General features: G+C 40.9%; 1 protein-coding gene across 3 annotated transcripts in view; it reads right to left on the reverse strand.

Moving 5' to 3' along the window:
- The window catches only part of crppa (CDP-L-ribitol pyrophosphorylase A), a 52,881-nt gene that overhangs the window by 31,978 nt on the left and 8,799 nt on the right, over positions 1-12,104 (reverse strand). The window contains exons 3-6 of one of the 3 annotated variants that reach the window (XM_039806449.1): positions 11,938-12,087; positions 5,886-5,990; positions 4,525-4,570; positions 2,719-2,816 (exon numbers count right to left, since the gene is read on the reverse strand). In XM_039806449.1, coding sequence (XP_039662383.1) covers positions 2,719-2,816; positions 4,525-4,570; positions 5,886-5,990; positions 11,938-12,087 — 399 coding nt within the window. The remainder of the gene's footprint in view (positions 1-2,718; positions 2,817-4,524; positions 4,571-5,885; positions 5,991-11,937; positions 12,088-12,104) is intronic. The other 2 variants (XM_039806451.1, XM_039806450.1) reach the window with 2 other exon arrangements.

Consider the following 12,104-nt stretch of genomic DNA (forward strand, 5'->3'; position numbering starts at 1 on the left):
ATACACACACACACTACACTACACTACACTACACTACACTACACTGTCGGCTGAGCCTTGCTTATCCCTGTATTAGATTCACGTGATGGCACTGAGACAAAGGTAATTCTTCGTCTTCCGCTTCTTCCACTCTCCTTTCATCTCCCCCTCCATTCTTCCTCCCTCCCAAACTCCATGAAAAGGATGTATCTGATTCCAAACATGCGCACCGGAAAAACACATCCCCACCGGCCACCTGAGCGCAGACGGGAATGGCTCCAGCAAGCCGATCCAAAGAGACAGACACCGACCCCAATCCGTCTCTGGGGCCCCCGGTCCAGCACAGGACAGCCAGATCCGCCCGTTTGACACCGCTGATGAAGGACTTGGAGCGAGTTTAAAGGAGGATGGACTGTTTGGATCACGTTGGAACATGGAAACATGTAATGCGGTGTGCTCTGCCTCCCCCCTTCCACTGTCAGCAGATACAGCCGGGGAATATATATATATATATATATTCATCAGGATTATCCACGACACGCGTTTCTATACATGGAGCCATGTGTGGGCGATTTGTCAGCCTGGGTGCCTGCTCTGGAGAAGAGTAATAGGTGATAGGCATGAAATATAAGCACATCAAGGGATGGACACAATATTATAAACACCTGTACAATCTCATATACAATGTCCTGCAATGTTTTATGAAGCTTATGTTATTAAATCTGGTTTTAGAAGGTTGATTCAACTCTTTACCCATTTGTGAGGCCCAACTTTGGTGTCACTTTACAGGATTGCTTTAAATTGTTTTTATGTGTTATTTCGTTCCCCCATATACATGAACCCCTTTCAGTCAAGTGTGTAGGTTTGGTTTTCGAATTAAGTCAGAGATTGTTACCATAAAATAAAAAAGGGGAATGCTATATCTTGCATTTATATACAATGATATCAATCGTGAACCGATACTTAATGTTTACTTTGCATTTCCATATTCATCAGCAGGAGCACTGCATTATATTTTACTGATGGTCACTTCTAGCATGAAATATTAACTGTGAAGAGAAACAGATTTTTATTTTGCCTGAAAAACATACGTATACATGAGGTGGAAGTGCGTTTCTCAGCCATGTAGATATAGTAGAGCCTGCACATCTTCCTCCGTAACCTGTACAAAGTACTGCCTGACAGGCGAAACCCAGAGCAAAAAAAGTCCAGAAAATAACGTACTGCTGCTTGTAAGGCTACATTTATGTGAGCTCACAATATAATTATAGGCGATTTATTTAGATAAGGCTATAAATGTTTTTTCAAACTCCTCTCTTCAGTAAAACAGTCAAAGTTGAGAGAGATGTTATCGAAACAAGCTCAAACTGTAAAAGTGGGGAGGGAGCTGCTGTCCCCACTAAGGAGCAGGCTACAAACCCTTCAGAGCCTCTTTAAGCCCACAACTATTGATTTTGATAACATAGATTTTTGTAGAGTATTCCTTCAACAAAAATTATATTTATAATTATATTATATTATAATTATAAGCTACACAAAGGCAGAACTTTTATATGGAAATAAGACTTTACAGACATTCATATTATTATGTCCACCCCCCTGAGCTGAATGAGCTCTTCCCTACCAGGTGGCACGCTCTTGCAGTCATACACCTTCACTGTAGGATTCATTTGTTAGTCTCAAAACAAACTGTACAACTTATAAGTAGACTGACTTTGCATTGTGACCACTGACCATCATAACTTGCCAGTAGCTGGTGAGCGTCACTTTCTTATTTTAAACACAGCTTTGCACAAAAGCTATTCTTTCTGACAGATCCATTTTGTACACACAGCATCTACTGCATGTCTGCCTGTCCTGGGAGAGGGATCCCTCCTCTGTTGCAGAATTTCTTCTGTTGGAGAAGTTGTAGAATTTACGTGACTTGACCCAGAACATGTAGTCACATGGCCATGGGCTTTGCCAAACTATAAGCAAGCTGGCTGACAAAACTCATTTCTGTGACATCCATTCTTCTTTCTTCTTTTTAAAGACAGACAAAAGGTTGCTCGAGTTAGTGGTTACGTGGCTTGCTCAAGGGTTGTTGAGGTAAAGGAGAACATTTCACATGTGGAACTTCTATGTGGTCTGTGCCGTCTGACTGAATATCTCAGACTGTCACTCTTTGTTGTTTTGCATAGGGATACTGTTTTCCATTGTCTATTAGGAACAAATTTTACAAATTAAATGGAGGATGTTTGCAACATGGGAATTTGATGTGCCCGAAAATAAATTAAGAGTGAAAGGGAGGAATGAGAACTGTGGTGGAAACTGGGAGCTTGTCAAGCCGGAGCAGAGGCGGTAGGAGTAGGATGAGGCGGAGGAGGTAAGAACTCATCACCAAACACTCAATTAATCAAGCAAACTCCCACGGTACAGGAAATATGACTGCCATCTGCTCTCCTGCAGGCAGGGGAGTGAGAGGTGGAGGTCGGGGATGGAGAGTGAAAATGAGGAGGGGGGGAAAGTTGCAGAGAGTGGATGTCCCAGACAGGCTCCATTAGAGGTCTGACCGCAGATGGCAAGTCTCACCACCAGGGCCACCCAAGTGGAGCTCACATTGAGTTTGTGCGGGGGATTGGAGGTACAGGGATGAGGAGATAAGAGGAAAATGAAAATGGCCAACTCATGGGGGATCTTCTGTAATACTGTCATCAACATAACCAGCATTTTAATCAGCAGGGAGTGACACACTCTTACCATGTCGAGGGCTCCAACAGCCTTCTGCAGAGCATCAGCCAGCGTGACAGCTTGTTCAGATCCACCTGTGATAACACAGGCCGACCGCGATAGAGTCTCTGCAAGAGGAAGACACATGACTGGTTGAAAACTCCTGAAATAATTAATTGCAGTGGGAGCGTAAATTAGCATGAACACAAATTGGCAAATTTTCTCGCAGTTAGTTTGGTTCTGTCAGTAGAGGTTCTTTAGAGCTATACACGGACAATTAACTGTAAAAACATCCCAACCAGGCTAGAAAAAGAGACACTTGTAAAAGGTTTGTGTAAAAGGCAACATTTCTGCCCCCCACAGTATCAGAAATAGGGCTGCATTGTTAGAGTGCATGTCGGAGAATAGCGCGGACACACGAGGATAACTAGCCAGTTGAGATCGTGTGTGTACGTCCTTGAGAACTGTAAGTGGTATAACTTATGTTGTCAGTTCATTTAAGCCTGGTCTTGCAAATTTAAATTAAGTTAACTGGTGATTTTCGTTGTTTGTGTTCTTCACCTGCGAGCTAAATTGCACGTGGCTGTTGATTCGATATAATAGCGATTGCTGAACGCCCTTGCGCACGTTTGTATTTGAGGTGCATTATTTACATGCTGAAGTAGTTACACTGCATTAAGATAATGTAATTAATAGTGGGTTTATTGTTATTTGCTACAGAATGCTTAGCCTTTATGTCAAGATCAAAGTTGGCCTATATAGTAACTCAAAAAATACAGTTCAATCACAACTGAAAATATGCCTCATTGTGTGTGTGAATAGAGGTGAATAAATATTTGTTTGTGTTGCAGCGAAGTGTCAGTTCCGTTTCATGGGGGGAAGGTGTGTGTGTGTGTGGGGTTGTTCGGACCTGCCCCCACTGCTAAAAAAACAAAAATCTATGGTAAAATGTATAAAATCATGGTCAAAAATAGAACATAAGTTAACCATTTCTATAACGTTAAGTTATGATAGCCAGCTTGTACGTCGTAAAACAACAACAAACTTATCACAGCTACAAAAAACGAAGGCCCTCCAGAACGGCTGCCTCACTTAAAAAGCCATCTATTGAGAAATCAACCACACAAACACGCACTTCTAACCAGGATACACACATCCATGTGTGGGCCCACAAACACACACACACACACACACACACGCGCGCGCGCAGGCACAGTCGTGCGTATGAAAGTATGTGTGAGCACACAGAAACACAAACACACACAAAGTGAAACACACAACAGTTTCTCATACTGACAGATGTGAGAACTTTCTTCCACGTCCTCTCTAAAAAACACACACACACACACACACACACACACAATGAACTCATTCACATCAGAGGCTCTGGGAATAATCACTGTGCACCTTATGTCTTCATCTAACAGGTAACTGTTGGTCCAGGTGCTGTCGGGGTGAAATATGGTCTTGTGATTATTTCCATGCCTCTGATTGTGATAGTCGCCCTAGTCCTGACTTGCTCTCCGAAGTATTCACAGGCGGCTTTACACCCGTCCTGTTCCAACCAGCTGAACAATGCTATGAAGAATGTTCCCTCTCAGTACAGCGAGGGGCGATTTTGGTTCATTATATTCAAGAAGAAGACACAAAAACTCTTACATTGCTCATTCCTGACCTTTTGATCTATCTGAGAAGACCTACTGCCTTCAGCCTTTCATGGATACACGTCTACATGGATTCATCCTGTGTGTATATCATATAATCGGATATAGAAAGTCAACAATACACAGTACAGTAAATGATAATCATGGCAAATGTATAAAGAAGGTAACTCACCTTTAATAATGGACTCTGCGGCAGCCAAATCCCGTTTGTAGGTTACCTGCAGGACAAAATAACAGATCAGTTCACCCAAATTGAAAAAAAAAAAATGGAAATGGAGATTAGTTTTGTTTTTTTGCCTCTGAAAAATAAGTCACTATCCCAATAGACTGACGGTAAATGGAAATTCACTTGGTTTCTTCAAAGTATTGAAAAAGTTACTCTCAATCAATGGTTCCCACGGTGTCACGAGGTGATTAACAGGAAAAGGGAAATAGGAAATTAATCCTGTTACACAAAATCATATTTATTCATTGGACTTTTCTCTAATCTTTGCTTTTTCTTGAGAAATACTGTGAAGTTGTTTCTCTTCAAATCTAACATGAATCCACCTCAGGAAGCTTACCTGAGTTTCGACCAGAGGTAACAGGGTCTAAATTGAGATCCTCTGCAAGTGTTATTGGTGGCGAAAAAGTCCATGCCATGGGGGTAGCACTGTCCCGCAAAGTGAAACTATCTCAGCTAAGTTTGCAATGCTGAAAGAACAACCCATTGCACACTCTTGTTTTTTCTTGTATATGAAAGTTGCATCTGAAACACAGCTGTCGTTTTTTTATCCATTATCGGACTAATTTGGCTAATCTTCACTGTTCCTACGAAGAAGCAAACTCACATGAGTGCGTAAAGGGGAAGTTTAGTTCCTGTGGCTCCATAGATCCTGGAAGTATTTAGTTAAAAGGGCTCTAAGAAGGTAAAAAAATTCTCTCTCTCTCTCTCTCTCTCTCTTCAATTGAGCTGCTCACAACGAAAAGACACCCAATCTGTGGTGTGGGGTCGTGGCTTTGTATTTATCACAAGCAAAATGTTGGGAACCAACCACTCTGTTAACCAGAGTAACCGAGGAATTGTTTCGTGGAAAGACAAGTTGCTCTTCAAATGTTATTTAAATGCCCTTCTTCAATGCTCCGAGCACCACAAACAAAACTCTGTCCATGTCCATTATATTAGGGGTGGAGACAGAAATCTCAAAGCCTCAGCACATAAAACCAAAAACTATCTTCATGGCTAGATAACACTACGTCTAACTATAAAAATATGTCTCTTTGTAATTAGGGTGAACTAACCATTTAAGGCAGAAAGTTACATGATCTGATAGAGGGTTAAATACACAACATTTGCAATTAAACTCATTTCCACTCGCTAATCCTGGATGTCACATTCAATATATTAATGCTTCCTCTTCTGCCGGCACCCCTCACTTTCAATTCATGAGCTTTGTTTGTGCCCATATGATAAATTAGCAGCGGGCACACAGCTGTGCTGGCCAAAATGTCACTGAATCCACAATCCCCAAACCAGGCCCCTGGCGAGCTCACCTTCCACAGTGTTGGCGGACCCTGGATGAGCTTGGCAGTGGTGCCACAGTACTGCAGAGCCAGATGGAGACACTCGGTGCCAAACTCAAAGTCTGATTCACTGCACTGTAGAGGGGACACAACACAGAGGAGCAGCTCTGGACGATTGTTGACAACAATATATTTCCACCACACTCAGTGGAACTGTGGTACACTATGTTGTTCCGCTGCAAAATCGTACATATACTTGACATTTTCTAGATTTTACTGTTATTAGACCGGACGGTCCATCACATAAACGTAATTTGAAAATGGTGTGAAGCTATATTACGCTAAATATAAACAAGACCATAGTCTACAGCCATGCTGGCGGCTCTGCTAACATGCTCACAATTGATTGATTTTATTTGACCACTTAAATATAAAAAACATATATGAAACAGCACTCTGCATCATACACTAAAAATACATAAATAGTCAGGGATGACACAATAAAGCCCAAAGACTTATTTCCATTGTGGTCCCAATGGATGCTGGTTTCCAATGACGGTGCCAACATGCAGATGTTGAGTTTTAGTTTAGCGTGTTACCATTCTGACATTTGCTAATTCGCACTTATCACAAAGTACAGCTGAGACTGATGGAAATATAAAGTAATTTTGACCTGTTTGGCACTAAAGGAAAAGTTAAGGGATCACAAAAGTTATCACAATGCACGCTGAGGAGAACATGAATGTTTTTACTAAATTCAATGGCAATCCAGCCAACAGTTGTCGAGATATTTCACTCAAAACCACACATCAGTACCAAAATCAGTAGGATTCAACCTCTGAGGACCATGAATGTCTCTACAAAATGTCACGACAATCCATCTAGTAGTTGTTGAGTTACTACAGTTTGGAAGTCCTGGACTGACCAACAGACATTAATAATAATATAATAATTCCTACTTCTTTCTAGTAATGAAGTATCAAGGTTCATGTTCTTTCCTTGGGAACTTGGACGTGCTGCTCGGAAATCAGATTTTTTTTATGATGATTAGATTGATGATATAATTATATTATGAGATATCTTGCGTGCAAATCTGAGATTTTGTGCTGAGGGTGCTGCAAGGGAAAACCACATGAAAGTCCAAAATGGAAATAAATATGTAAAAAAAACTAAAATAAAAACTATGTTAAAAAGAAAGAAAGTCCAAAATGGAACGTGAACGTGCTCGGTAAACGTCACGCCAGTCTGCAATTTAGACTTTGACATTTCAACATATATGTACATCTGGAAATTTTGGCCTGATAGTGGTAAAGAAAAGCTCCGGGGGCATCAATAACTTCAGATCATAATTATCCAAACCAAATGTCATGGCAATTTGGCCAATAGTTGCTGAGATATCTTGCTCAGCAACCAAGCTGAGCAACCAAACAACCACATCGCCATCCTTAGGCCCCATCTCCAAAAATATCAAATGAAAAAATATTAAACAAAGACCTTTGGTTAAATATCAGCATGAAGCATGCTTGGAAAGGTCTAAGTCTACTTAGTACACCTGCATTTAAGAATTGTCTCATATTGTTATTTTCAGAAGAGTTCAGACTCTGAACAATATGGCCTGCTGTATACTCTCTTGTACCACTATACATATGTATACCACTTGTTCGAGAAGCTTCTTTTGTCCAGACGTTTCTGAGATCATTTGGTTCTGTGCATCGTATTGTCGTCGCCTTGAGAGATGAAATTCTTCTTGAACTTGAACTTTCTGCACATAGTTCACCAAATATATCTGAAGCCTTTCATACACCGTCTGTGTTGAGAGCAGAGCTGGTGTTTGAACAGAAGAATAACAGGCTCGTGATGCTGCCGTCACCACATTTTTTTAGCAGACTGTTTTCTTTGGCTGATGGACTGCTGGCCCTGTAACGCTCTTATCTCTTTGAATTCGTTTCATCAGGACATAAGACATGTTTCCACGTTGTTCGGCAAGATGTCATGTGTTTTTTTGTATGAAATACTGATGCTACACAAATGGTTGTTCCTGCATATGTGAGAAATGGCAAAACTTTATCATAGGGGGGGTGATGGGGGCTTCTTTTGAAAATTGTTCAACCCTCAAACTAAACTCTTTAACAGTGTTACCCACAGGAATGTATTTGTGTTGGCGGACCAAACATTTCCAAACATACAGTATAGTAATTTAACAAAAAATGTTTTATCATAAAAGCAGTAACTCATAAAAGGGTCCTTTCCTTTACTGCCCCTCCTCAACAGCAGAGATGTGACATTGTTTGTTCCAGTATTTTATTTCCCCTCGTTTTTTAAAGCAACAGTCCCAAGGCTCATTAGTTGGTAAGAACATGTGGTTCTAGTATATTTCATTGGAAGGAAATGCTACACATGCAAATCTGATGGTTTTATCGACTTTGAAAAACAGCTTAAATGAATGGGTTACCTGTTACACAAAAACATGCGTGACTGTGGCTGCTACGAAAGGGAGGAAGGGAGGAATCAGCTGAAGGTCACTTTCAAGAGAAAATAAATAAATAAAATACAGGTATGAAAGATCTTTGTGTGATTCTTTTTGTACTTAATTAAGATTAGTTCATACACGTTATACACAAATGGACATTTTATTTGTGCTTTGACAGCTGGAAGTTTGGATTGAGGCGATGAGCTCATCTGGTTTTAAATACAGTCGGGAATACAAAGACAAATCCATGCTACCTGAGATTACACCTGGGTAATATTTTATCAAGTTATAAAAGAGAGGGGTCTTTTATTCCATGGACCCTGGAACTGAAGAGAGAAATTACAGCAGAAATACGCTCTCGGTCTTGAGGTAATTTAACCTTCAGCATTTTCTCCCGGTACAAAAGCTTTCACTGGGGACTGGATAAAGTGTCTCCCCCTTTGTCTTTTCAGCGCTAAGTTCTTCTACTCTCAATGGATGTCAAGCCACAAATGTGCAGCTCTCGGAGATTTTTCGTGAGCATGTCCTACAGTCCTAACCTGACACTGTCTCTATCTTTTTGAAGGGTTGAAGGAGAGGACAACAACAGGAGGAGTGAGCGTCCCCCCCAACCTTCTCTTTCTCCGGCGACCTCCCCAGTTTGTCTTCATTTTTGCAACTTGACTGGCCTTGACACCGCAGCATAAATGTGAGCTCATTTTCTGAAAAGGCCAACGCCAAAGCCAACAAGGCTCTCAAAGCAATCTCAAAATCCATATGGGCCAGGGGTAAAAATAACTGCGGACAAACTCTAATTGGAGGCATACTTGAGCTCTTTGCTCAAAGTTTGCTGCGTTCTTCAAAAACGTGGCTATCGGAAGAACCATCTAATGGAGTCAAGGTTGAAATAGCACACTCAAATAAATAAGGTCAACTTTTGCAAGTCAAGTTTCCCATTAAGTTGGCTTGCGTTAGCCGGCCAAGTCTTTGCAATAAGCCCCGGCTTTCAGGGAAGAATCAGACACATTTACGGTTTGCGTCAGCGGATAAGTTCTTTCCATTTTTCAGGTACACATATTAAAATGCACTCAACTGCTGAGACTATTAATCTGACTCCACCTAAATGTGCCATGTAATTTCAGTGCTCTCTCGCCATTTTTCCAACTGAGCCTTTGTTCCCGTTTGTTCCACAGACTAATCTGCAGCACTGTGGCAGAATATATTAATGTGTCATTCCTTTCCCAGATGCGGCAGAGGCCGAAGTGAAAAGTGATAGCACCCGCGCCACAAGCTCTTCAGAGTGAAACCCTGCAGGTTCTTGCACATCAGCTGAACAATGAAGGACTGTGAAGGCCTGTTATGATGTATGAGAACCATAAAGTCCTTTGTCATCTAAGTGGTGTAATTTTTAGAGCATAAATCTCATCCAGACAGTCATTCTATGAGATTTAAAAGACTTTCTCTTGTGCAATTATTCGACACCAGGAGTAAGCGGCACACGCCTGCAGGACTTGATTTGTCCATCCTGGAATATAAAGTCACATCTTTGTCATTACTGACTAATCCTGGATGCTGCTTGCCCTCTTCAGTTGCACAGATTGAATGGTACACTCTTACGCTGTTCCAAATTATGTATAACAAAGAAAAACAATAAATAAATGATAAGGATGAATCCATAAATGCGACCACTGTACTTTTCCCCTGGTAGTCAGTGAAGGCCACTTTATTATGCGTAAATCTGACATTAAAAACACTGGAACTGATGGCAAAATTATCACATTATTGAACAAGTAGCTGCTACAAAATAAGGGAAAATACATTTTTCTTTTCTTTGGTTTCTTATTTGTCCCCCCTCCCTCTGTAGTTTGTTGTTTCTGCCACTTCTATAGATAGGACGCCTAAATCAAAAGATTTGCCCATACTATGAAAAAAACACTTTTTCTGGGATTTGGAGTGTTATTTTGTGTCTCTGGTGCTTCCACACTCATACTTTGATTAAAAACATCCATGCTGTTCTGAGTGAGGTTTCTGAATGTCTTCTGCCTTCAGTCTCCGGGTGAGCTGTTCAAAATCGGCAGGGCTTTCTACATCACTAGCCGAAACGAGCTGGCTAACCGCTAGCATGCTAGCGCTAGCATGCTACCTCGTTCTCAATGGCAAAACACTGCTACAACACACACAAGTTCACCATAACCTACAAAAGAACTACTTCCATGTCCCTGTTCTGCAGGTATTCCACGCAAAGTTGGAAGTGCGCCCTCGTTTAGAAGAAGTCTCCCGGCTAATCCTGCCTTGTACAGGCCGAAGTTGGAGACACAGCCTTTTTTTTTTACTGTGTATGGAAACAGCTAGCTAGCTGGTATGATCCTTACCCAGCTACTGCGCATGTGCGACTGCCAACAAAGATGATACAGAAGTGAGATGTCTCACTCTGTGGCTAAAACAGAGACCTGAAAACACAGGGTAAAAAGAGGAGCTGCAGCAATGTGCAGTTCAACAAAACTTTGAGGAGTTTTGTATTGCTGTATTTATTTTTATTGTTTTATTAATATTGTGTTGTGCCTCTGTTGTATGTTATTGTTTATTCATAGACTGTGTTCAGCACTTTGGTCAACAGTGTTGTTTTTAAAGTGCTTTATAAATAAAGGTGGATTGGATTGGAAAAAGATGGTGTTTTTTGAAAATTAAACCATGTAAAGCTATTCTGAAATAACCTCCAAATACATGTATGAACCTGAAAATGAGCATAATATGGGTGCTTTAAAACACACATTAATAACATTTAAGGAAACAGGACAAAGACAGGTCGGCTGTAGTTAACAGGTTATCACAAAAGGGCTGACTGCCACAAGAGGGACAAGCCGTCTTGAAACTTACATTGTAAGTACTTTTCAATTACTCTCCAGCCACCGACCTCTACCCTCTCCTTACTTCTGGCTACATCTATGCTTCCTGGCTCACTGATTAACACAACTCACACAACACCACTCGTTGCTATGTCAAAACATTTTGTAACCAGGGAGTTGGGGACTTAAGCTGCAAAATCTTTGACGTGTTAAATATCAGGGCTGGGACGATATGCTTTTGTCCCGATTGGATTCTTTCATGATTGGATTTGTATTTTCATTTATTGCGATTTCAGAAGTATTGAGTATTGCGATTTTCTTTGCCTTCTTTAACAAAAAGTTGAATAATACACTTCTAGAGACAATATATCATGAGGCATTTCTAAAAAACTATGTTTTCTAAGAAGAATGGACATCACGTCAGTCAGTCAGTCTGACGTTTATTTCATTTGTAAAGAAGTACGTAACATGGGTTTTCTGCATTTTCTGCTTTCGCTCTGTTATGCTGGAAACTGATATGATGTTTGGTAAAAAAAAACAACAACAAAAAAACAGAGATTCTGGGGAAATTAATTAATTTAAAAAAATAGTTGCAAAACACGATACATACGATTTCCGATTTGTTCCCCCACCCCTATTAAACATCCTGAGCCATCGCATTGTGTCCTCCTTGTGTTTTTTTTCATCATTTATGCACTTATTGTTGTCATCATCACCTTCGTAGCCCCACTCACAACGTAGTAACGCCTTCTTGTGTGTTAAAGCTAAATGAAACAAATGACTGTACCTTCTGATAGGCTTGACAGATGACATCATATGTGAATCCCTGAGGCATCTCGCTGGCTCGGTACTTGGCTCGCTCCAGCGAATGATCCAGGTAGCCCTCTGATGTGGTGGCTATCACCGTGGAAACCAGAGGTCGGATAGCTCCTGCTGCCTGGGCAGAGTTTTTAG

The sequence above is a fragment of the Perca fluviatilis genome, chromosome 7 (genome assembly GCF_010015445.1).
Source record: "Perca fluviatilis chromosome 7, GENO_Pfluv_1.0, whole genome shotgun sequence".
NCBI lineage: Eukaryota > Metazoa > Chordata > Actinopteri > Perciformes > Percidae > Perca > Perca fluviatilis.